The 25,932-nt window shown below is 40.8% G+C and overlaps 2 protein-coding genes across 2 annotated transcripts in view; both read left to right on the top strand.

The window, feature by feature from the left end:
- The window catches only part of col24a1 (collagen type XXIV alpha 1 chain), a 69,291-nt gene extending 64,402 nt beyond the window's left edge, over positions 1–4,889 (top strand). Inside the window, exons 54-60 of the mRNA XM_025054106.1 lie at positions 442–477; positions 630–656; positions 1,674–1,721; positions 1,817–1,985; positions 2,223–2,332; positions 2,432–2,650; positions 2,943–4,889. Of these exons, the coding sequence (XP_024909874.1) occupies positions 442–477; positions 630–656; positions 1,674–1,721; positions 1,817–1,985; positions 2,223–2,332; positions 2,432–2,650; positions 2,943–3,089 (756 nt within the window). The 3' untranslated portion in view covers positions 3,090–4,889. The remainder of the gene's footprint in view (positions 1–441; positions 478–629; positions 657–1,673; positions 1,722–1,816; positions 1,986–2,222; positions 2,333–2,431; positions 2,651–2,942) is intronic.
- A 159-nt stretch (positions 4,890–5,048) lies between these two features.
- On the top strand, positions 5,049–22,699 carry znhit6 (zinc finger HIT-type containing 6). The gene is made up of 10 exons (XM_008334114.3): positions 5,049–5,234; positions 5,930–5,995; positions 7,302–7,408; positions 7,517–7,602; positions 8,050–8,153; positions 14,997–15,065; positions 15,333–15,413; positions 16,940–17,020; positions 19,520–19,644; positions 21,963–22,699. Exons 1-10 carry the CDS (start codon positions 5,089–5,091, stop codon positions 22,304–22,306), a joined length of 1,209 nt encoding a protein of 402 aa, XP_008332336.1. The 5' UTR covers positions 5,049–5,088; the 3' UTR covers positions 22,307–22,699.
- Positions 22,700–25,932: the final 3,233 nt, after the last annotated feature.

Raw genomic sequence — 25,932 nt, 5'->3', positions numbered from 1 at the left:
TAAACACCATGAAGGAAATACCTTGTCAAAATGTTAGCATGGCAAACCGCGGCGCAATCCACAAATTCACTTCTATTTCCATGCTGCCTGTCGCTAATGTAAACTGTAGTGTGATTCCCAGGATTCCCAGGTCGGCCCAAATCCCTCTGCAATTTACACTCCCACATACATATAAACAGACGGTGTACACAATGGGCCCTTCTTCTGCCCGTTCACCTACAGTGAATATGGATGATGTCAAATATGTAATTACTCTCAAACACGGCATAAATTATCCAGCGCACCACAGGGGGCAGTAGGGGACCACACAGTTTGATAGCCAGAGAAAATATCCTGCTGCTGATCCACATAGAGAGGTGTGACAGGAATATATGAAGTGTTTGTATTGTCAAATAACATTAGAAATAATTTTTATCACATGATTCAACTTTTGTTTTTCAGGGACCTCAAGGACTAGAGGGAAGCCCCGGACCGAGGGTAGGTAAACATACTGATATTGTAGTCGTGGCTGAAGCTAAAAAAAAAACACTGAATTTAACAGTCAGTAAATGATGGGAATGTGAACTGACGAGAACCACCACCAGGGCCATTTTTAATTCTGCCTTTTTTTTTCATTGTGTCCACCTCAGGGACCTCCAGGAGCTCCAGGTCCAACAGTAAGTGTCTCATGTCACAGACGAGCTGCTGAGATTAATGGAAAAAATAGGAATTGGCCATCGAGTGAAAGGAACATATGACTGCAGCTCATGGGATGAATTTAAATTTTTCCTAGGAGCATCCACTTGGATCCGTGGTTGAACTCGTTTTTAGATTTATAACCTGATGTAAAGGTCACTCCGATCCCACAGAGCTTTTCTTTAGCTATAGCTCAGGACTGAATGTGCTAATGATGGATGTAAAGCTGAAGTCATGACATTTTCTGTCATAAAAGTCAAATGTCAGCAGCTTCGCTATGACATTACGCAAAGTTCCTGTTACTTTTTCTTACATTTTAATTTGTTTTCAATACTTCTGTGGCCCATTTTCTGCATCTTAAGTGAAAGAAGGCACGACTGTCTGTGTGTCATCCTGTCTGGAGACCTATCCTGTTACATCTCCACTGAAACACGAGATCCTCTCCTGTCAAGTTCTTTTTCTGTGACAGCAGAGCTGAGCCTGGATGTTAGAAAAACTCTAGAAGAGCCAACAAATCACTCAGTCTGTCTGATCTGTCCACACGTCCTCTCCTGTATGAACAGTTCTTAGAAAGATGTAAAAGACTACACTAAGTCCCACTGTTCATGTACTGTAGGCCAAATACTGTATGTCTTTATGTTGGGCCACATGCTGTAGATGGATACTAGTACAGTAGCTCACCTCCAACAAACGAGAAGGTTTTAACACCAAACTGAACCAAACTAGACCAATCCAAGTGAACCTAATCTAATTTAATCCAATCTAATGTAATGTGATGTAATCTAATCTATTATATTCAACTCTACTCCAATTTAGTATAATATAATACTATATGACTTGACCTTATATCAGACACATATGTGTCAAGTGGTGCCTTCATATATTTACAAAGGATTTTCTCTCTAACTCGGATCTACTGTTTGTTGATAAGGGCAGCTCTAATACCTGTGTTAAACCAGCGTATTAACATCACACTGAACCAGCTCTGTTTCCTGTAGATGTTCCTGTACAGTCTCTCGGACTCTGACGCTGACTACACGACCGAGGTAAAGACACAGGTTTTACTTCACATTCTTCACAGTTCTTTACAAAGATTCAAATTTTAAACTTTTTCTCTCCTGTCTTCATAATTTATCACCAGAGTTTCCAGAACACAGAGATGGGGGTGCCAGAACAAAATACAGAGATACTGAAGACTCTGCGTTACCTTAGCGACGTGATTGAAAACATCAAGAAGCCTCTGGGCACGAAGGAGAACCCGGCTCGTGTTTGTAAGGACCTGCTGGACTGTCAGCACAAACTTAAAGACGGTGAGAGAGAGAGACGAGAAGAGATAAAAGACAAATGCAAAGAGTTTAATTCGTAATAGAATAATAGAAAAATTGTGTGGAATGTATAAGAGAAATGTAAGTGCACCATGGGAGTTTCCCCCTGCAGTCGAGGCCTAAAACTATTGAAACTACTATACTGTGGAATATATATAATATATATAAATATATATTTAATTACTTTTTTTCATAATGATTTTCCCTTTTGTGGACACCTAGATTGGTTCTGGGTCGATCCAAATGTGGGTTGTACGTCTGATGCCATCAAGGTCTTCTGCAATTTTACAGCAGGGGGGCAGACCTGTTTACATCCACTGGCCACTAATAAGGTAAATAAAAAAATGGCACAAATTGTTTTTATATATAAAAGCATAATTCAGTTCAAATTAGTTTTTGTTTTTTTATTCTTCCGTCTCTTTTACCCACAGATGGTGTTTGGTGTCGGGCAAGTCCAGATGAAATTCCTCCATTTACTGAGCACTGAGGCCAGCCACAGTATCACACTCCACTGTCTGAACGACCCACCTGATGTTAGGGAGAACAGCGTCACCTCCGCTGAAACCACACATAAACAAAACACCACACTCTGGTTCCGTGGTTGGAAAGACACTATACTTGAACCGCATGTGCTACAAGACGAGTGCAAGGTACGTGTGCATCAGTGCCTTAAAGATGCCCGGCCCCTCGGGAATAATAGTTCAATTCCTTCAGTTGACCTTACAGGATTTCTGTAATGGCTTGGGTGGTATTATGGTCTGTCCTCTGCCTTCGAGGAAGTGCCTTTTCATCTAGAACACGTCAAACTCAAGGCCTGCGGGCCAAATGTGGCGCACAAGATTATTTTGTGTGGCCCCCCGGGAACTCAAAAAAACATTCAACAGTCTATGCTGCTTCAGAGTGTATACTGACCATAACTTTGACTCATGTCTTCTCTCTTAGATCCATGATGGGAGTTGGCACCAGTCACATTTCTTCTTTCATACTCAGGACAGTCGTCAGCTACCTGTAGTTGATATCAGAGAGTCTCCCACATCGCAGCCCGGAGGTCGACAGCATCTAGAAATCGGTCCAGTCTGCTTCCTCTGACCAGGACGTCACCACCACCTACTTACACATAAACTACTTCGGTGTAAGGCTGTTCACTGACTGCCTTCCAAACAGAAGCTTGACTACCGAGCTAGAGTAAGTGTTTGAGGGAGCAGGTCATGTTCCTTGGCTAGTGAATAATGGGACTTTGTGAGTGTGATGAACACCAAGGTCAGTTCCAAGGCAGACCTGTAAGAATCCGATCTCTGCGGGACATCCAGAAGAAGAAGGCCAAAGGAGAAGAGTGTATAACAATATTTATCGAATAAATGTGTACAAATATGTTTGTTTCCATAATTTCCAGTCAAAAAAAGGTGCTGATATCAGCTGTGCACGGACCCTGACGACGGGGTACAGCCTCACAAGGCAGCAGAACTCACATGACCCCCTCATCGCTTACCCCCTGACCTCCAAACACACCCTGACCATCCTACACAGGGGAAAAAAACCGAAGGAGCGTGCCAGGCCTCCACCTCGGAGCACTGTCTAATTAAAGGTTTAATAATGAGTGCAATAGCATGTGGATGATGTGTGACTGCTCACAGTACTTCATTTTCCAAGCAGACACGTGTAACCTAGATTTGTTTTTTTCATGATATTTTCATCTTCAGTCCAGATCACTTGGACCTCTTCATCTTGACAGATGGTGCTCTACCTCTACCTGCTCAACGCTTTCTAGAATTAGTCAAAATTAGTCATTATTGCCTTTGTGTTGTGTGTACCGGTTACATCACCATTTGTAATGTTGTATGAGTACTTTATGTTGATTTGGTCATTTCTAATTTATGAACCATTTTTTTATACTACATATTTTTGTAGAGTTTCCTTCTATGTGGTGGGCTCTTCAGGACAGGCCTATCATTGGTGCTGCAACATACAATGAGACATCAGTGACTTTTTTTTTTAACATTTCCTGTGTATATATTGACCGCATACTGTATGTTTATTTATAGCCGTTTTGGTTTCTTTTTTTTCTTTTCTTTTTTTTTTTGCTCACATCACTGTATATCAGTAAATTATACTCAGAGAACTTTTTGGTCAACCACAACCCAGTCTGAAGAAGTATTTATGTTCCAAAGGTGTGTTTGTGTGTTAGCACCATGTTTATCATACTGTTATTTCAGCCCATTCTGTGGTGACTGTGTGGACTGGCAGCTATAGAAGGCCAGAGTCAGAGCCCAGCCAGCATATATGGGTTAATTTGTGTGTGATATATATAACTGTAACCAAATGCTATTTGTCCAAATAAAGCAATTATCAATTGTCCATGTGGGACAGACCCATATCGTCCAAAATGTTCAGTCCCAAAAAACAGGTTTAATGTAAAGGTGCTGGCTGGGAAACCTAAGAATACAGTCCTTCCATATTAAGTTATATTACCTTGAACAAAGTGTAATTATATAAATGTCTGTGGCTGAAAAATGTTGGATCCTAATGTGTAAATAATAATAATAAAAAAAATGCCAATTAAATGCAACATTTTATCCATCAACGAGTCCATGCTGTAAAGTCATACTGTAAGTGATAGACACATGAATGTCCGCCATAAGAACAACCATCACCGAGATGCCTTTGAGCAAGGTCTTTGGTCTTCAAACATCCTTTTCATAAACTTTCCAAAAAATAAATGAAGGGGGAAAAAACAATAAAAAACAATTGCATCTTTACGCAGCATTATTTCACATTATGACATAACATGGATGTAAATAACTGGTTATATCTTCAGTGTATAAGTGTCATAATTTTTTGAGGGTCATCAATCAACATTTTTACGTAAAAAAACAAAAACTTGTTTACTTTTTTTAATCACATTTACGAAGTTCATGACCAAATATTTTTTTTTTTTTTAATCACATTTACGAAGTTCATATTTTTTAAAAATTATACATTTTTATCAGTTCCGCCGCTCAGACACTAGGTGTCACCACCGAGTTAGTTGGAAACAGGAAGTTGTCTCCACGTGCTGCCGGTGGCAGCAAAATTCTGGTGGTTTGTTTTGATGCCGCGGACAGTAACGTCGGGGCAGTTTTTTTTTCCTGATATGTGTGACATCATTTTACCGGCCACGAACGTCATGTCAGCGGACATGAACGACGAACACGACGACGAACCGAGAGCTATCAAAAGAAAAATTTCTCTCTCCAAGTGAGTAGTTTTTAGAGTTAGGAGTAAACAGCTAACTTTGCTAACCGGACGTTAACGTTAGTGTTAATTAATGGTGGTTATGACAACGTTTATACATTATTTGTTACTTTATCTTTTTATTTTATCTAATAGAAACAATAATGAATGAATGTCACGTGGTAAAAGTGCAGCAGCAATCAATTGAAACTTCGATGTTTCCTAATGGTCACGTGTCTGTAACATGGCATGCTTTACTTTGACATAAGTTTTTTTTTCAAGTTCAGGTTCCATATCATTAAGTCGTTTTTAATGGTAGAGTGGCTTTTCAGGTTGTTTCAGATCTCTGCTTCGTAAACATTTACCTACAGACAGACGTGTACATTGTGGTGACACTAAGTCAGTCCCAACGTTTCTGATGTAAAAGACGATGGGGGAAAAATACTGAAAACTTAACAACCGAAATTGTTTGGGTGGACCAGTGAAACATAAGCAGTTGTGTAAAGTTTTGGAAGTAAAGTAAGAATATAAATGGCCTATGGTTATTAGAAAATGTTGCTGCTAAGATGATTAAACCACATGCTATACTTTAACCTCTTTAATATGTTTATTTGTAGATGTGTAATGGTTTTTTTTTCACATTGTTGTTGTCACATTTTTTGTCAGGGCTAACATTTACCTCAGACTGACTGTAACACGGTTGTTGTGTTTTTGAACAGCTGTGTTGTGTGTCAAGCAGAAGAGGCAAAGTACAGGTGTCCTGCCTGTCAAACACAGTCATGCAGGTGAGATGCTTAAATTAAATTCCTTTTGTTCTTACAAATTACAAGTATATATAAATATAAATATATACTGTATATATAAATATAAAACATGTTTAAGTTAGATTTCAGTGCACATAGATCACTTTAGCCTCATCATTTGAATAGTAGCTCCAAACCTAGAAAAATGTAGACACCCCAGAGTGAGACAACATATCAATATAAGTAAAAAATAAATAAATTCATAAAAAAGAAAAAATATATAATAATCTTTCTGCATTGTTAACACAGCCAGGTGACCTGAGAGTGCACAGAGCTTTCAGACATATAGGGCAGTTCATGGCAGGACAACAGTGAAAGAATTAGTTCCTTATGGAATATACAGTACCTTAAAAAAAAAGACTTAGTCGTGAGTTTCTGCAAAATCCCGAGCTTGACTTTGACCTGAGGTGTCCCCCAAAGATCTCCCCCTCTGAGCCCTGAGTTATGAAACAGGACAAAGACGAAATAAGCGCAGGATAAAGTTCCGGCTCATGTGGTTTTCCAGCAAATCTGCCGATGACTGAACAGTATGTAATACATAGAGGAGCTTCGCTAAAGCAAACAGACATCGATCCAGAACGGCCCAGTTCGTGCCAACATTTGGAGCTGGGCTCTGTCGTCTCCCCGGTCTACTGCTGCAGCACTGCATCCAGACCATTTGTTTTTGTACAACATTAAAGCTCTGTCGCAGTATTTCACTGCTTTGTCCAATTCTAAAAGCAATAACTTGTAGGTTATATAACAAATGAAAAACGCCTCCACTGTTACAGACAGAAATGTGATATTTTTAACTGTCTACTTGTGCATAAATTGTGTTGTTTCACTGCCAGTAACAACGCACTGCACCGAACATCAGCTGTTTCCTATTCTGTGGATCGTGTACCATTGACACTGTATATATGAAGTATGTTCAGTATATAATGTAGTATTTGCAGATACTTTCTTTTGCCAAACCCTTGTCAAATTGTCTATCCTACCTCATTATGACTCATACATATATATATTTGTCTGCTGTATATCTGTTGTGGTTTCATAGTGTAGCGGTTAGCATGTCTGTTTTGCAAGCAGAGTCCTGAGTTCAATTCCCAGAGGGACCACATATCCCTAATAGCGCCTCCTCTGGCAGCCTGTGTTGGTTGTAAAGACTCACACTGTAAATTTCCCACTGTGGGACAAACAATGGACCTGATTTTTTTTTTCTTCCCACTGTGGGACAAACAATGGACCTTTTTTTTTTCTTTTGTGACAAATTCCTCACTCTTCTTGTCTGCGTCTTTTTCCCGTCCAGCTTGTCGTGTGTGAAGCGACACAAGGAAGAGTCCGGATGCAGTGGAGTCAGAGATAAAACTGCCTACGTTGCCCTGTCGGAGTTTGATGAAATGGCGCTTCTCAGTGGTCAGTGTCTGTGACTGCGGACTGTCACCAACAAATAAGAAACAGTTGACCTTAGTTCACATTAATGAGAATCAGTTCTGACGTGTGTGTGTTTTTCTCCTTCTTCAGACTACAGGTTCCTGGAGGATACAGGCAGGTTTGCTGACGGAGCCTCCAGGGACAAGATTGTCAAAGTTCCACACAGTACTTTTAAAGTAAGTCCGTGTCTACGGTGTTTGATGTTATTTTGCATGATCAAAGTATTAATATTAAAGTATTAGTGTTGGTAAATTATGTATACTACAGTATAGTGTGAACACAAGTCAAACCTAAAAATAAAGTAGTGTGAACACAAGTCAAACCTAAAAATTAAAGTACCACCACAATACTACTACTGGCATTGTAGATTTCTATAAAACAAAACACTATCATTTACAGTATTTAAAAGTGTACTTTAAAATACTGCCCTATGTATCATTGTATGAGTAATACACAGTATACTGTAATACGTTATTTTTACTTCTGTTTTGTACTTCCATGCTGCACAATACTGTATAACACTACATATGGTTATTGAAGGCAGTTCTGTACTACACTACATTGTACTACATAATACTACAACACGCTGTCTTATACCCGACTGTATTGTATCTGTCGTTCAGGCAAAGAAACTCGCAAACTTTGCCAGAAAGATGAACATCACTCTGAGGTTCCTCCCCATCACATTCAGCAAGAGCAGAGAAAACTCCACCATCTTCGTCTTAAAGTAAGAGTACTCCGATTACTCAGATCAAAGTATATACTCTGATTGAGTGTGTGTTTCCTCCAGGAAGAAAACGTGGTTTTTACCTTGAAATGCGGCATCATCGAGGTTTCGTTGCAGTTTTCTGGTCATTTGACAGTTGTGTTTATTAGTGATGTTTTCCTTAACCACAGGATGGCACTCTTGTGAAGCCCTCACAGCAGTGTTGATTCTGCTGCCTGGGTTATCTTTAGGCAGTAAAGAGCCAGACGATGGAACATCAACTATGAGTTGTGACTTGTCCAGAGATTACGCAGCAGGGAACTTTCCCCTGCAGGACAATAGGCCCCGGTCAGAACCAATCATTGTCTCCGGTTCAAATGTTCAATGTCTGACGGGAACACACGACAAATCCATGACGAGTTATAAAAACAACGACAAAGACTTGGTCTGTTGTTTGACATCCTGGATCAGGACACATTCAGTGTTTTTTTTTTTTTTTTTTTTTAAAGCTTGAGCTTAAAAAATACTATAGAGATTTGGTGTATTTTTTATGGGGGGTATAATGTGAGAAAGATAACAATATAGTAAATACAACAACATTAAAAATACAATTTCTTGAAAGTATAATAAATATTTGTGTAACTACCATCACCTGTCACATAAGGATGTTGTTACATAAGGATGTTGTTTTTCCTGGTGTGCAGCGCCACTGAAAAGCAGGCGCTCTGTAAATCGTAAACTGGGTTTTCCCCATTACATTTAAAATGTTATTTTTTTAAAACCTGTGAACCTTCATGTATTTTTGTTGAAAGAAGTCAGAAGGTGAATATATCTGATGATGGATGTTGGAGATGGAGTTGGCAAGAAGAGAAGATGAAGACCTCAGATGAGATCTGTGGATGATGTGGAGATAGATATAGTTAGAGGAGAGGAGAGGGTAAGGTGGAGGCAGATGATGATTCACTGTGATGGAGCAGCCAGAAGAAGAAGATTAGGTTCACTGTAACAAATGTCTCACCAGTTCTCACTCTCTCTCAGTTTTGCGGGCGGTGAGTTAAATGTGCAGCAGGATGAGGCAACATCATGTCAGGTTACAGCCACAGACCCTGCCCTGCGTCCACACATGCACACACACACACACACACACACACGTTCCCGACCAAACACTTGTCAGATGGCGACAGAAAGTTTTTGTAGAAAGGGTGTCTGTGAAGTTGTCATGACTTTGTCAAAAGATCAGCCCTGGAGAAACCAGCCAAATTCCCAGCGGCGCTCCTGTAGGACACAAGAAGAGTCTTTATGCTTTCTTTGCCGTGACAGCATCCACTGAGGAGCCAGCTGTACCGTCGTGTTTGTTTAGTCTGCTTAGCCTCACTGTGTCTTTCTGTGAAGATTAATCAGCTAACCGCCACGATGTACCGCGCGGCCTTTAGCGAACGGACACCAGGGACGGGATGAATGGTATAGAATGAATTGTGAGGAAAATCGAGGGAGAATTTTCTTCAGAACGTACAAAGTACATGTTACAAAAAGCAGATGTGAGTGCCGTGTGACTGCAGCTGGTTAGGGACATATTCATGCTACGCAGTAACGCTGCCAGAAGAAGGATCATTACTGGCAGGCAGCTGACTCGAACAGTGTCGCGCACGACGGGTGGTGTTTTGTGTGTGTGTGTGTGTGTGTGTGAGCCCTGACTGTATGTGTGAGAGTATTTGTCTCTTTGATCAAATGTTTGTTTGCTCAGAGCAGCTACTTCTTTCCACCTTTGGCTGGTGACTAATTTCCAAAACAAGTAGGGAACAGTGAAGAGTTTGATGAAAAATCACTGGCCTCCTCTCCGTCCAGCCCTTGGAGGGCGAGTATTAAACAGCTGGTATTTGGCAGAACGTTGGGGGAGTAGTTGTGTTAGGCTGGAATTATGTTTTCTGCAGCCTCCGCTTGGCATGGCCGGGCACTTTCCTCTGGACCAGTTGGTGCAAAAGCAATCACTGTGGAAAATAATTGCCCGTATATCCGTAATAACTTCTTCAAATTTGTAACGTGAGAGTTGTTGTAAGTCGGTGCCATGTATGTCAGTATGTCGCAAATATTCCACTTCAGTAAATCCCATTCTTATGGCTGGTGCGGACCTGGTATTTGTTTCCACACGTTCACGGCCAATGACGACCAGTAAACTCTGATGCTATAATTTCATAGTTGTTTCGGCAGCTGGCCTTAAGGTTCAATCAGTGGAAATATGCACGGTTTAATTGCATTGGATTCACACTGCCATGAAAAACTAGTGGAAGGCAAAATGATTTTCATTTTTCAGCAGATTAGAGTGTTTCTCCTCCATTAATTTTAGTTTAGCAGAGAGTCATGTTTAAATTTTCAAACAAGACGGAGTGGATGGAGAGTCATGTTTAAATTTTCAAACAAGACGTGGATGGAAATGATGGAGAAGACGTGCCAGCATTCATCCAATCCAATGTGTTCATCTCTTAATCTGAAAGCAATCCAGGCCGCTGACAGATGTCCACACCTTAAAAGTGTCTTGTGTCTAGCAACGTTTGATTGACTGTGTACTCTGGCTGATAAAGTGAAGGCGTTTAAGTTCTACAAGAAAGAGCTGGATCAACTCTCGTTCCTAAAGGCACCATAAGAAGACTGAGTCTTTGTTGCAGCAGACCAGGTCCCTGCATGAGATCTGTCATTATGTCCACTTCACACTCTCATATCCAAATCCAATAAGGCACACGGCCACACAGCTGAGGTTCGTTCTACTCCTAAAGAGGAATGCTGGCATAATCCTACCTCCTCTGTTTAGTCCATCACACACATTTGAATATACTGTAATACTGCAATTATGTTCATCCCAGGGTTTTAAAAAAACACATAAGTGGTGAACACAATATTTCACTTTATAAATGCAGGTGGTGCCATAATGACTATTCATCACTTAACAAGCTCAGTGAGTGGTTCCACTCCTGACTTTTCCAGCAAATTCCAGCAGCTTTTGTCAGAGGTTTCAGACTTCCACAGACAGCCTTCTGGCTGTCGCTGGCTTGATTAAGCTCTGCTGATGCAGAGCAGAGTCTGTGCCGGCTGCCACCCAAGACAAACCTCGCATCAGAATGTTCAGCAGAAGTTTCATTAGCGCTGCAAACGCTGTCATTGCAGTGGGACACATAACTGCGGGGGCCACACGCTGCGTCCCTGGCTCTGAGTGACATTCCTTCAGCTATAAATTAAACGGAGAAGTAAACGTGCTGCACGAGCTACAGAAAACATAAACTCTGTTGACTTGATGGAATTATTTTAACAGGATATCCAGGTGTTGGACAGTGAAATTATTTATGGCTGAAAACTTATCATGTGGTTTGATAGCACATGGCCATAATGACATGGTTTATGTTGACACTAAAACTGAAAACTCAAGAATCACACACTCTGGCTACCAAAAGCAGTCTGCACCTATTTAAGAAAGCACCTAGTTTCTGTTTTTCAAAATAAGTTCCTGGAGAATTTTTACCACGTGAAAAAAGTCCTAACTATTCTACAGAAAACACTCACAGTTCACATCCTGTTTTATTTCAAATGTTCTTTGCAAGTTCTGTATCTCTGTCACCCAACAAGGTGACATTGTAGACGTTCTGGTAGTTGTGAATACCGTCACACAGCCTGTCTTTAAACACTACCAACTCTTGTTTATTATTTTTGTTACTGTTGCTTCTTCTTCTCCGTCCCTCTCTGGTCAACACTGCCCAACACAACACTGCCCCCACAATTTCTGGTGGTACTGCTCTCCTTTTCTGCTTTGGTGTACGCGTCGTACCTCATAACTATGTACGCAAAAGGCTGTTTAACGGAGAGACTTTGGTCAAAAATCAATGCAAAAGAAATTAGCCAAGAAAATGGGAAAAAAATGCGTAAAAATAAGGAATTGTCTGTCCAAAACAATGTAAACTTTAGTAAGTATTGGATTTCCCTAAAGGAAAAACAGAGTAATACACAGTATATTTTACAATACCTCATAACCTTTGTTGTATCTTAAAGAAAGACATTACATATTGTGTAATACAGATGGTCGGATGAATCCTGTGACATTACATATTGTGTAATACAGATGGCCGGATGTTCCTGTGGAATACAACCTTTGGGGGGAAAAAAATGCAGTTTCACTGTTTAACTGCATGATGATTCCTTCAAATGTATAAAGTGTGATAGCGCACTAACTCTGCTGCCTGAGGCCTTTCAGCTATAGGAGTTCATGTTTGAGGCTGTGGAGTCAGCAAGTTTTAACAAGGTTTTGAAATTCTAACAGTCGACTCTTGGCTTTTATTTTTGACTTTGTCATGCTTCTCTGTCTTCATTTTAATTGATGGAACTTTTCCCAGTTTTGTTCTGCCTTGTCTAAAATGCTCGGAATGCCTTCCCGGGCTAACCCCTTTTTCCATGGAAAGACCGTGCCGTAATGACAGAATAATGGCATCACACCTGGCGCTCCGCTCCGTACCAAACGTGCACACACATTCAGACGTGTGAGACGTGTGCGTATTCTCGCTCTTACTGTGGAATAACGCCAGAACTAAGCAAACTCATAAATTCCTCTGACTCAGAGGTTTGAGGTGTTTGGCTCCGCCCACAATTGTGTAGGAAATCCTTTCCCAGCTTCTTGTCTTCCACCTTCTTCTTAACACCTCCTCACCCCTCCTCCCCCCATCTACACGTTTGAACCTGGTTCCAAAAAACATTCATGGCAAATTAGATCTTGGTCCACTGGTTTGGACATCTGTACCTGTACCTCTTTAATATGCTCAGATTTTGTAGCTGTTTTGTCACAGAGGTAGTTTTTTAAATATAAACAGTATGTAAAAAAAAATACATTTTGAAACCTTATATTTGACAGTTTTTGTACAGACAACAGTAAATGCTAAAAAAAAAAATACTCACGTTATATTAAGTCAATACATGATTATATCCATAACATTTAGTCTTTGTGAAACATTCACTTTATTAAGTGGATGAAAAACATTGCCAAAGTCTTTATAGATTTTGTTCTCAGTCCATGGTGGATAATTTCTTCTTAAGTTCACTCTTAAGTTCTGGTCATCAGATTTAGACGATTTATGGCCCACCGTTTGAGCTTTTTTTTTTAAAGTGGTTGACCAGGATGTTTCTATGGCTACAAAGTAACGTGAGTGTGTATCGTCCTAAAAATGAAATATTGAAGCCACTGGTCTGTGAGCGGCAAAAAAAAAACATGGCCGGAACACGATGTCTCGTACAAGTTCATCAGTCTCTTTCAGTGTAAAAACATAGAAGACGGGGATTACTGGAGACCAATCTACACCCATCTAAATTAGACAAAAAAAGTTCAAATTCAAGTTCATTTATATTATATATTTATATTCCAACTGCTTCACTGCATCAATTTAAAGGCCCCATTAAGTTGTATGACATCATGGGTTTGTCCTGTAGCCTGGGAGGACATTTGGTTATTTCATTACAGAGGTCTTTCTGGGAATTCTGTTGAGTTATTGGGTTATTGTGAAGGTACACGGTCTTCCTCCATATCTTCTCATGCTGTGAAAAACAAAGTTAACGACTGTGTTGATGAAAATCAGTGGACACGGCCATTATTATTTGGAGTATTATTACACGTCCATTATGATATTAACAGAAGACAGGTCGTTACAGAGACAGACTGTAATTGAAAGGTAATAATCATGGCTGAGTTTTTTGTGTAATTAAATAATTATCCAGATACGGCTGCAGCCGTCATTAAAACTGACGTACACCATTAAATTGCACGAGCACTTAATTGCACCAGCATTGAGTGTGTGTTTACGAAGAGGAATGTGCTGCAGTACAGTATGTCTAATGTTATTGTCGATAACTGTAGTCTGTCCAGTGAGGAGGACGTACATGAACTCCTCCTCAGATCGCCCACGGTGAAAGCAGAAAAGCCCTAATAACAAGGTCTCTGCGCTCCAACCGTACAATTAGGATTTCTCCGTCTTCCTTCTGAGAGTACGTTTCATCTTCATCCCTCTGATCCGTCCAGGCCACCATCCTCGTACCCTGACGGAGACGAGGTGCATGACTCCGCTCCACCCTGGATATGGCACATTCTGTGGTCTTGGTCACCACCAAGTCCTTGTAGTTATGCTGAGTTTGTGCGGTGCCGGACTCCCAGCATTAACTTTTGAGTTTTTGAGGCGCCTTGCCAGTGGCCCATTTTCTGTATCATTTAAACCAAAACATTTCTTCCTGCTGGACTTTTATTTATCTCTGAAAGGTTTCCGTCCTCTACGGACGGTCGTTCAAACGGGTCAGATATAGTTAATTGGGAATAATTTCTGTTTTGGGTCATTGAAGAACTTAAATGACATCGTCAATCAGTCTTGTCTCCTAACATCGCTTTTTCACCGGCTCCGTCTTTAACCGTGGAGACAGTAGTAGATATGAGTAAAGCAGCTGTTCCAGGGGAATCAATGTTTGGTTGTGGAGCACACCCAGCAACCTCAACCACGTTCAACAGTTACTGCCCCAAAGCTGCTTTTCCCCCAAAGACGTGATCATCGTGTGATGATGTCCACCAGCTGGTGTCCCAGTGTTACATGTACAAATCCATGGTTTCCATGGTTACACTGATTTATTCATTTGAGACACACAGACACACACAGATGGAGAAGATGCCTGAAATTGGTCAGGCGTAGTATCTTCTCTGCTCTGGATTCAAACAAAGGGCATTTGTGTTCGACTGTGAGAGCAACGATGACCTCATCCGTGTGTGTTTGTGGTCGTGTGTGTGTAAAAAAACAGTTTTCAAACTGAGTACAAAAAACAAAAAATGCTTATTTGTCTTTGTGTTCAACTCAGGGAGAAAAGGTTCTTGTGGCACCTGAAGCTCCTCTTTCCCCAGAGCAGCAGCGAGTTCAGTCAGAGGAGGTGAGTTACGTAACAGCAGTCACCTTTCTTCAATAACAGCACATTTATTAAATGTTCTGTAGAAGCAAAATCGGCAGTGATCGGGAAAAAAATAAAATTCCATTTAACACTCAGCAGGAGACGCAACATGTTGGCATTTAAGGTTTGTTTTGTGTGTGTGTGTGTGTGTCAACCGCTTCCCAGAAATTTTATCAGAAGAACAAAGCTGTGACCTTACTCTGACTTTTTGACATTTTTTGGGTTTTTTTCTTCCCCTCTCTGTCGAAGGGTGGCTGATGGACAGACGTTGGAGCAGATCCTGTCAGATTATATCCACCCTACAGAGTCAGACCCAGTGACTCGCCAAAAGTGAGCGTTTTTTTTCCTTGTGGTAGTAGTACACAAAGCTAAGGTTGAAGTACTTGGAATTAATCAATTTCACCAGTAGGACGTCTGACTCGGTCCCAAACTTCTGTTGCTTGTTGACATGCAGGAATAAACTGAGGTTTCATACACGTGGCTTTGAGGTACTATGTCTAGAACTAACGGGAATCAGACAGAACCGATGTTTAAAATCTGTTCTGTATAGCACAGACCACAACAAAGACTGTTTGCGTTCATTTATAAACTGCACCACGTCGAAGACACGTCTGTTTTGATGCAGACAATCCAATTATTATGGATTTTTTTAGTAGTAGTAAGTAATAAGTAAGTTATTTAAACTGCAACATTTTGCTTACTGTGTCACATTTGCCTTTTAATTAAAAAACAGTTAATCATGATTTGATTATGAAACATGACACACCACCATGCCAAATTGAAAACTTTTAACTGGAAAGACTCTTCTGGTTTTAAATTATGTCATTCTGTCACATGCAGTTAAGCAAAAAGCTTCATTAACAATGAAAAAAACTGCTGCCTGTCATACTGTTCAGCATCTTCAAACACTGGGATGCCGGTAGCTGTGTCACACTGCGGCAGGCGTTGACTCTGCCTTAATTGTATTTACAGCTTACTTGGAGAGATTCAATTAGCTTTCGTCTGCTCCACTCATTTTCTCAGAGAATCCACTAACTGAACACAGCCGCACCGCCGCCGACGACAACAGTAAAAACCACTCATTTGAGCTTTAAACACACTGTTATTACGCTCAAAGTAAAAAGGCCGTGGCAGTCGTATCATAAACTATAATGTTGATTTCTGGCTCTGTGATTACGTTGTTGAAGTTTTCATCCTAAAGGCCAGAGGATGAAGTTTGAAACAAACGAGCGGCTGGATTCTCCACCACTGGATGTTCTTTATTCATCTGAAGTTTCTGGCTCCGCTGCACCAGTGGTCACTGGCAGCAGATCAAAGCTCAAAAATACACAAGATAGTTTTCCAAATTTCAAGTAAAGTCGATGGAGCTCATGGAGATCCACACAGGTGGCATTTGTTCTATTAAGAAATAAGATATTAAGATATTGAACATCTTTTTCCCCACCTTTTGAGTTCTGTCACCTGTGTTTTTTTGTTCCAAAATCTTGTTTCCTTGTGAAAAGATTGGAGTTGGTTTTAGAAAGTCATTATTTCTAACAGAGCAGTGATGTCACTCCTCTCACTGAATCTTTCTGCTCATAACAGTCAGAAAAAAACTACAGTAAAATCTTTAGTTCAAGTTCAAGTTCATTGTACAATCACATGACTTGGTCCAGAGCAGGTTAGGGTGACAAAGCCTCTGATATGGACCATACCAGACATGAGTAATTTTTTTTGTAATACAGTCAACGGGCTGTTACATCTAAGAGTGCATAGTCAGCGCGGCCATATCTGTTGTTTTAGTCTTACTCAGAGGAGCTACATTGGTGGGAGTTGAGTCGCCAACTGAGTCACTAACTCTGTGTTTACCTCCTCAGGTTGAAGGTGTACGTGCAGTTTCCCTTTGATCACCTCAAAGTCTTCATGAAGGTGGAGGGAAGGAAGGCAAACTCTCTGAGGTGAGGCAGTCTACAGCAGTGCTGTTCTACCTTTGGGTCGCAACCCCATATGGGGTCATCTGCAATATTTAGTAATGAAAATAAAAAATTCTGATGACACTTGATTTGATGGCTGTGATCATGGGACAGATGAAGTTTTATAAATTAGCTGTCGTTATATTCTCAGGTTGTGTGTATAGTATTTAAAAATAAAAGTCAAAGACAGAGGAGCTACAGGTGGTACATTGCAGTTAGCAATATGTTCTGCAGTGCTCACCACAGATGTCAGAGTCTGCAGTTTAGAAATGATTGCATAATTGACATTATCGGAAGCATCGACGAACTTTCCTCAGACTCGTTACTCATATTAGGATCATTTTATTGTGACGCACTTATTTCCTTTGACGTTGTTAAAACAGTGAATCAAACAGGTGGAAAAGAATGTCTTGACTGTCTCGTCACGCCTGTGTCTGTGAGTAATACACTTCACTCTAAGCTTACAGTAAAATCTGAATGGCTGTGTGTGGGTTCGCAGAGAGGTTGAGTTGAACATAATAACATCATTCAGCGATTTTTTTTTTTTTTTGCCAACCACGTTGACAATAAATAAATGGACTGTAGAAACAGATTGAGACTTAATGAAAACTTAATAAGTACACAATAAGGCAAGAAATCAGCAACTTACAAGAAATGATGTTTAATTTGAGTTTTAATTTTGCACAATTTAATTTTCTTCAATTCCTTATTTCTTTTTCCAGATTTGGTTCCAAAATATATGTTTCAAACTGAGTAAGAAAACCAGTTGTTGTTTAGAGATATTGAGAAATGATATCACAGTGATTTTTTTGCTCATTTGTTCTTGATAAAACTTGAATACATGACTCAAAATCAACAAATCAATAAGAACTCTCCCTGGATCCCAGCTCTTCATCAGACCTGTTGTTAAGGGCAGGATTGAGTCATTTTTTTAATTGGCCTTGTCCAAACAAGCGCAAAGTAGATCAACTATTCCTGATAATGTAAACGATAAGGAACCAAACGAGGTCAACGGTCTTCAAAAATCCACTCACTGTGGCTGAAGGCGATTGGCCAAGTCAAACAGAAAATTACGATTGTGTTGTTTGTCGTTGAACATCTACGGGAATATCAGCCCCGGTGAATAAAGAAGCTCTTGTGCTTGTATAAATATTGATGCGAGACCAGTCAGACATCCTTTTACTGGAAAGAAGACAGGCCGAGCCTCAAGAGGAGCATTCATACGCTTCCAAATGCTGTTTGTGTTTTTTTATGTTAATGTCACCCTCTGAAATTCACAGTGCACCGTCGCCTTTTTGACCCTTCTTTTCCTCTCGGAGCAGTCGTGCTGTGTCAGATCTGCAGATGCTCGTTAGAACCGTGAACCCAGAAAAAGAACACTTCTCTTTATTTAGTGTTTGTTCGCGCCTCGCAGACCAAACATTGCCTTATTTTCCATATTTGTGGCAGACTCTCTGACCTTGTTTATGTGCTCAGCCTTAGCTTTTTTAAGAACACTACTGTGTATCCAAATGTATTTTTACAGAGCAGATACTTCTGTGCTGCTCCTGAAACACTGAGCATTTAAAAAAAATCCAGGCCCAAAAAGATATTATAATACTGCCAAACATGAATGGTTACTATTAATTTGTGATAATATTTGAATCTATAGAAATGTGTTGTTGCTTAAGTAGATTTGAAAAATTATATATATATATATAGAGAGAGAGAGAGTAAACATCTTGTATTGGTTATATTTGTGCTTTGGATGAAATCTCTTTTGTATATTTTGGGCTATACTTGACATATAATTCCCAGTAGTCAGGACAAAAGTATCTGAGGATTTAATTTTGGAGAATACTGAAGAATGAAGGGAGAATAAAATGAATGGAAAGGTCCCAGATTTCTTTCTTCTCCTGTGTCAGGACTGGGCCATGAATAGACAGCACTGTCCTCTATTATGTAAACTATTGTCTCTTCTCTTCATTCACTGCTGCTCTCTATAAAGACCAGATGTGCACAAGTGTTCAGTCAGTGTTGATCATTGTCTCTTACAGCACTTTGAATTCACTTCCATCTCCGTTTTCACACTCTTGTCCGAATGTTTTAAATTGTCAAACCAAAACGATGACAACAGTGTTTAGACTGTGTTCGGTGCGAATTGACTTTGCTGCTAATGTCGTCTCCACCTTTATGTTGTGTTTGTTCTTTCCTGATGTGATGTCCTTCCTGTAAAGAGTTGTTGGTGCTACATGAAACCAAAAGTACTGTATTTGCCCTGGGAACTGGGAAACCGGGGTAGTTCACAGCTCTGCATGTGCAAATTTTGAAACTAAAACATGTCAATCAATTTCTGTGGTGTTCTTGTAGGAGGTGTACAGCACCACAGCTTGGTGGGTGCTCACCACAGATGTCAGATGAATCAATTCAACCCGTTGATATAGATACTTGGTTCTGTCGTGGTGACATGTCTTTGGCCTAACATCCTGTCTTTGTTGTGGTCAGATACCATGAACTGGACCTGAAGAAGAGCCTGAGGGACAACCTGAGCTACAAAATCCTGATTGAGTATCCTGTTCTGCATGTTGTACTGAAGGAACACTGGAAGGACTTCCCACAGAGAGGACCAGGTAAAAAAAAAAAAAACAACAACTTCTACTGCAGTGTAATAATCTACCACGTACTGTATCACATCTTCATTACTGTAAACCGTTTCCCCCCGGAGTCAACCCTTCGGTCCTGAGCTACTCTGCTCACTTACTTAACCAAGTTTGGATTTATGAGTCTGTAGTCCCAGATGACCAGCCCCTCTCGTCTCTCCCCTCTCCGCTGTCCCCTCCTCTACCGATTCCAACATCATTGTATCATGTCCCGGGTTTTCCAGCTGAGACTTTAAAGACTCCTTGTTCCTGTATTTTTCACTATGGCAACATCCTACCACAACGGAAATGAGTGTGCTCTGCACAGCATCAGGAACACCGCGTGAACCTCAACAGTCACCAAGGCTAAAAAAAAAAAAAAAAAAGACACAGCTTAGCATTAAAAGACTGACTTCATGACAGAGTGGAATGACAGGAGAGGGGATGTTTACTCTCACCTGTTTGTCTGCGTCCTCCCTCCGGTGCTGTGTGTTTATATCATTACACAGCGTGGCCGTGCAGTTGTGTCACAGCGGTCTCTTTGTAACCACAGTGACACAGTATCATTACACTGTCAGCGCCAGATGAGCTGAGTGACCAATAAAAGTCATTTTTAGACACTGTGTGTTTTCAGTGATAAGGCCTTAGTGACTCTGTCTCTGTTGACAACACAAACAATCAGCCAGTAGGACACTCCAGTATAATCCAGAACTGTTTGAACTAGGCTCACACTCTAATGGGGTTAGCTCATGCTTTTTAAAAATACTACTTTGTGTTTGTGTGTGGGCTAATAACTCCAACCACCACCAGATGTTACACGTAGTGCCTTTAAATATATTAAATACTATAATAATTCATTATGATATTTATTTATAAAACCAGTTCACAATTTATCTGTAGCCATGGGAAAATTCTGCATGAATGTAGGTCACTGATCATCAACTGACGGCTTGCAGGCCAAATCCAGCACGCCGAGCCATCCAATCTGGCTCGCAACTAGGTTCCAAAATTCAGAGGTTCACAGGGAGAATATCAAAAATTCAACAAGCAAGACATTAATAACTACATGTAATAATTTGGGTCATATTTAGTAATGTTCATGAAGCTTGATTATTCATGATTAATCTACAGCTACTTCGGGATTAATCAGATTAAATCAATTTATTATTGCAGCAATAGTCAAAATACATATTAAAAAATTACAATTGTGCATTCGCTCCAGAGCAGCTACACCTGACCGGGTGTGAAATGAGCCGATGTTTGTCGGCAGTTTTCTTGTTATCTGAACACCAAATGCTTCTTAAAAGAACCAAACTTGACTTGAAAGCGGTCACAAGAGGCAACCTTCAAAAAAAATGGAGACATTCCAGAGAGTCTAAAGATGCACATGTTTGCTTAGATACACCACAAAGTAACGTCAGAGATATCACACAAGCATCCAGTCAGATGTTATCTGCTTCACATGACTGCTTTGATCCTGGGAAAATATTGTCCTACAAAAAGAAAATACAAAATTCTAAAATGTTCTGCTTCGGGCTCACGTTACGTAGATCTAGAGAACTTAGAGTGAGCGTCTGGTCTCCACTGTCCACATGTGAACCCTTCCAGTCCCATCTGCACACAAACACATTAATATACTCCTGCGAATCAGACCATGAAAACACAACAGACAAAAGTTGGAAAGGGTTTGTCAACCGGGATCAAAAGCAGATCGGGATTTTTAATTTACGGCCACTTGACGATGAGAACGACCCTAAATTTATGTGATGCAGCACCGTCTTAATTATGTAACGGTCGATGTCAAAGACATGTGGTGTGGCTTTGCCGTTCCGTCATATTCCAGCACAAAGGAGAAAAGTCACTTCCATTATCCTTTATTCTTTTCATTTCAGCCCATGCACTGTCTGAGGTTTTAGAGTAAATTGCAACAATACATGAGATCAAGAGCCTGGTCGCATATGTTCTGTGATTTACTGGACTGTAGGGACATTACATGTGGGGAAAACTCACTCATAATTCACACTTATTGTTTTTACAGTCAATTGCTCTACGGCCATTTCACACACACACATGTCCGCCCTGTTTAGTTGCATAACCAACTGCTCGACATGTGAACCTCATCGTGGAAATAAGCACGTAGCCAAATCATAGCGTCATGGTTCCCAGACGGCCCTCGCCGACCTCCTCCGTCACCTCCAACAGCATCTAAACATTTTCAGCATGATCGCATTTGCATGTTGGAGTTCAAACACTGTTGCAACGGCCTTGTTCAATCACCGTGTACACAAACGATGTCATATCTTTCACAGCTGATGCTACGTCAGCGCGAAAGGATGTGGCAGTGGACGGAAAGACGGTGGACGCCACCCGGAGTTCACCTTGCCAACAGCAGGAAACACCGGTACCCAACATCTGGACAGAAACCCCGAAGACAAAGAGCAGCCCAGAAGTTGAACCACCGCAGAAGAAAAGAGCTAAAACTGAGTCCCAGGGAGAGGAGATAGAAGAGGGAGAGATCTCAGACAGCAGTGATGAAGATGAAGATGGAAATGAGGAAAAAACTACCGGCGGTGATGATGAAATCTCTGCTGATAAAAAGACTAAAGATGAAGAAGGAGTGGTTGTGGAAATGAAACCTGAGCAGAGTCAGTAGAGCCACAGGCTAAAGGAGCAGAGTTGACGCCCACATGCAGCCCTGCTGACTGTATGTAGAATCATGGAGTACCTGGTGTTTTTACCTGTTGACGTCTCATTTGTTAATTTACTAAGTATCGCAGTCTTTGTTTACTTTTGTTTCAAAAATCATTTCACTATTATTTGATTATCATGCAGGTAAAGGCAGTACATTACTGTCTAATAAAGACCTTTTTGCGAATATAGGGTTAATACTTTTTGTGTTTGATGAAGTGTTGAACTGTATCCATTCATTATTTGAAACCCAACCTAAAGAAGTATTAGTATTTGTACTCTGTATCAGTAAGTACACAAATGAAAGTACATGTACTTAAAACATGGTATCAAGACATGATAAATGAAACATTAAGCAGATGCTGTTTAATACTTCTTTTTTTTTTTTTATAAAAATCCCAGGTCGGCCAAAGACCACTGTACATGTCTCCGTAATGTAATGATGTCATGCACCTCCCCAGCCCCCCCGACTGTTTGTGTAATTGAAATGTAAGTGAAAACAGCCTGACGCTGTTCCCCGATCACCTCTGAGTCTCTTCAACGTGAACATTACTCTCAGTTTTCCATCGGCTCTGAACGCCTCATGTTGACACGTTCGTACTTCTGACACCTCTGGGTGTTTGCCCGTGTGAATGTTTTTACGCATGTGGCGCCTCCACACGCCGACGTCGTCTCATGTCGGGTTTATTGCGACAACGAGGTGCCAGTAGTAACTGACGGTCAGACCTGTTGGTGAGGCCGGTGTTTGTAGATGTGTTGTTCTAACCTCTGCTAACCTCGGTTGGAAGCTAACCCCTCCGGACGGGCGTCTCTTTGATGTCCACGCCGTCATGGCCGATGACGTGTTTTTCCAACCCCTCTGCAGTCAAGAGCGGTGATCTCACATGTGAGGGTGCATCCCTCAGTGATGGACGATGCACAGACCCTCACTCATTAACTTTGAGGAGTGCTAGTTTTCTTTTTTTTTAAGTCGTCTTTACACTGGACGATGTTCATTAAGTCTCTGACTCCAGACCTTTTACAGTAAACATTGAGTTTAATGTCACTTATTGTTTTTATTTTTGCCATCCTAAAACGCTAAACGAGGACTCTGATACCTGTCGACCAGTCATCGAGGTGAGGAACAAAAAATCCCACCACACCACTGGAAAAAATATCTCTAAACAGGCCGTTCTTTTAGATATCTTCTATAAAAATCACGTGGATAAGCAGATTTCTAAGAAACTATTCTCGTCTTTCCTGTCGGTTTTTCTTTATCCCCATTTAAATACTGGAGCCATTTGTGGTAAAGAGTAACTGGTCTGAACCTAAATAGTTCTTTTCTGGCCTTGATGGCCTCTCTGTGCACTCCACACCTCGTTCAATTCACAACCGCTATTTGTTGACTTATTCAAGTGCAACTAAGGTGTAATGAATGTGGAGTTTGACCAGAATATTTATTGAAGCCGACCCAGGTGGGCTAGGGTACACCAAGTCCCCAGCACTAGTCCTAAATACAGCCCTAAACCATTACAGAGCCTTTCTAATGCTGTACAGAAGCTTCCAAATCAAACCATCTTTTTTCCTGAGATACTGACACCTTCACAACAGACCAGAGCTTGTTACCCCAGGATAGTCCGCTTTCTTTGGCCAAAGCTCATGTTAACTCTGGTGTGGACTGTACAGAGAACTTCTGGTTCACCTGAAAACGTGGTTCTCAGTGGTTCTGTGTGCAAGTGAAACCTGGCATGGTTCACTTTTTTTTTTCTTTTTTTTCTGGTTTCCTGTACTTATCCATTAAATACAGATTATGATAGCTTACCTGCTACAGTGCCAACCAGTGGTCACATCAAGCACTACAAATGTGAATGCATTTTCAGTTTTTAGATTTCATCTTCCTTATTCATGCAGTCTCTTCTTTATAGTACGGGGTGTTTGTTTGAGCTCATCTTGATGTCCACAACCTCTGAAGACGGTTCCCAGGGTAATTGTTTAGACTTTGTAGCGGCGGCTCCATCAAAACTCCCCGTGCGTGCGCTGCCGCACGGGTGCAGTCAGTGCTGCCTGCACGTCCCTAGTTTTATTTAGAAACCATGAAACATCAAGTGGTTCACAGCGTGAAGTCATTTTGTGAAGTCAGCTTCTGTATCTGCCCTCTGGGTTTTATCACCGCCCATTTTATTTCACTCGCTCGCCTTAATTTTCAATCTCAGTAAAGTTATTCTACGTGACCACACAAAGGCTTAGCACTACTTACCGTTTGCTCTTAAAAGTAATTCTCAGCTATATTTAGTTTTCAGAGAACACAGGCCTCGGAAAATAATGCCTTCAATTTGACTAAATTGGCCTTTGAAACGTCTACGTTGGTTTGCACTTAACTGGTCTTGATTTAGCCTCGATTGAGCGCTGCGTGCAGAGCTGGGTTTTATGAGACCAGCTGCTGCAGTGGTGGCCTGGGTCAGAACCTTTAATAAACATACTCTGGGTCCTCCCAAAATCTTCATTGTTGAGCTCATGTGGATGTTATATAATCTGGGGAGGATTATTTTGTAATCCCACCGATTTTCTTTGTTCAACGGAGACATTGTAAGGACATTTTCTAATATTTTTATATAAGATCTTTAGGAAGTTCTGAAACCCAAAAAAGGCCATCTTCATCATGTCTTTTGAACAAGTGGTATAAAAGTACAAAAGGCATTTTGTTTCAGGGGCAACAAGTTTCAAAACTTTTACAATTCATCAAGTGGTCCAGATTGAATCCCCTAGTGGACCCGTTTTGGCCCGTGGGCCTTATGTTTGACACCCCTGTTTTAAGGGATTTCTCAAGGGTGAATTTTACATTTAAGTTCAGGTCTCAAACTCTAATGAGCTGGGGTCCACTGGTGTCCCCGACAGCAGGGGGTCGTTTGCAGGCCAGTGTGGCTGGGTTTTTATAGCCTTAGACGTTTTCTCTCCTCTTCCTCTCACCTGATGAGATAGAGATGCTGTGCCACAGACGGCACACTGATCCAGAGCGGAGGCGAAAAGCTGCACAGACCTGGGTTTGTTTAAAGTTGTCATCCTGTCTGAATAAACAGACCTCACAGAGCCACGTTTTAACACAAACATATATTGTCCCCTGTGTCACCTCGGAGTCCGTCTTATTAAGATGTTTGGAGGAAGTGATTCACTTCTTCCTCTTTATCTGCCTTGTGTCTGGGTGACTCTCTGCAGCAGGCATGTGTAAACTCCAGCCTGGAGAACAGTGATGGCACTTGGAGCGGTTCTTCATGGCCTGTGACTTTTTAAAACTTTCCTTGGCCCACAGTCAGGACACAGAGTTATCTTTAAATAAGCCTTTTGTTCCTGGCTGAGTGTGTTTTTAGGATAATTGGAACTGTCCGCAGGTCAATGTTGTCCAGTGTAAAGTACCTACTTCAGGATGTTTGTCCCATGTTTGACCTACCTAATGGATAGCTTCTAGTTAATTCTAGTTTTGTTTATGTCAACAGTGATTTTCCTTCAAGTATTTTTTTCTATTTTTGCTAGCGTAGTATGTTTCTCCAAGTTGAACTTATCTTTTTTTGAATATTAGTCCACTATTTTGGATAAGATACTTAGCTAATTTTGCGA

The sequence above is a fragment of the Cynoglossus semilaevis genome, chromosome 2 (genome assembly GCF_000523025.1).
Source record: "Cynoglossus semilaevis isolate Cse_v1.0 chromosome 2, Cse_v1.0, whole genome shotgun sequence".
NCBI classification, from domain to species: domain Eukaryota; kingdom Metazoa; phylum Chordata; class Actinopteri; order Pleuronectiformes; family Cynoglossidae; genus Cynoglossus; species Cynoglossus semilaevis.
Note: the sequence above shows the minus strand (reverse complement) of the source record. Positions and strands in the feature narration are given on the sequence as shown.

Excerpts from the sequence above, each read along its gene's own strand:
- znhit6 (XM_008334114.3), top strand. The coding sequence starts at position 5,089 with ATGCCGCGGACAGTAACGTCGGGGCAGTTTTTTTTTCCTGATATGTGT. Across the intron at positions 17,021-19,519 it reads AGGAAGGCAAACTCTCTGAG|ATACCATGAACTGGACCTGA; the intron begins GTGAGGCAGTCT and ends TGTTGTGGTCAG. Across the intron at positions 19,645-21,962 it reads CTTCCCACAGAGAGGACCAG|CTGATGCTACGTCAGCGCGA; the intron begins GTAAAAAAAAAA and ends TATCTTTCACAG.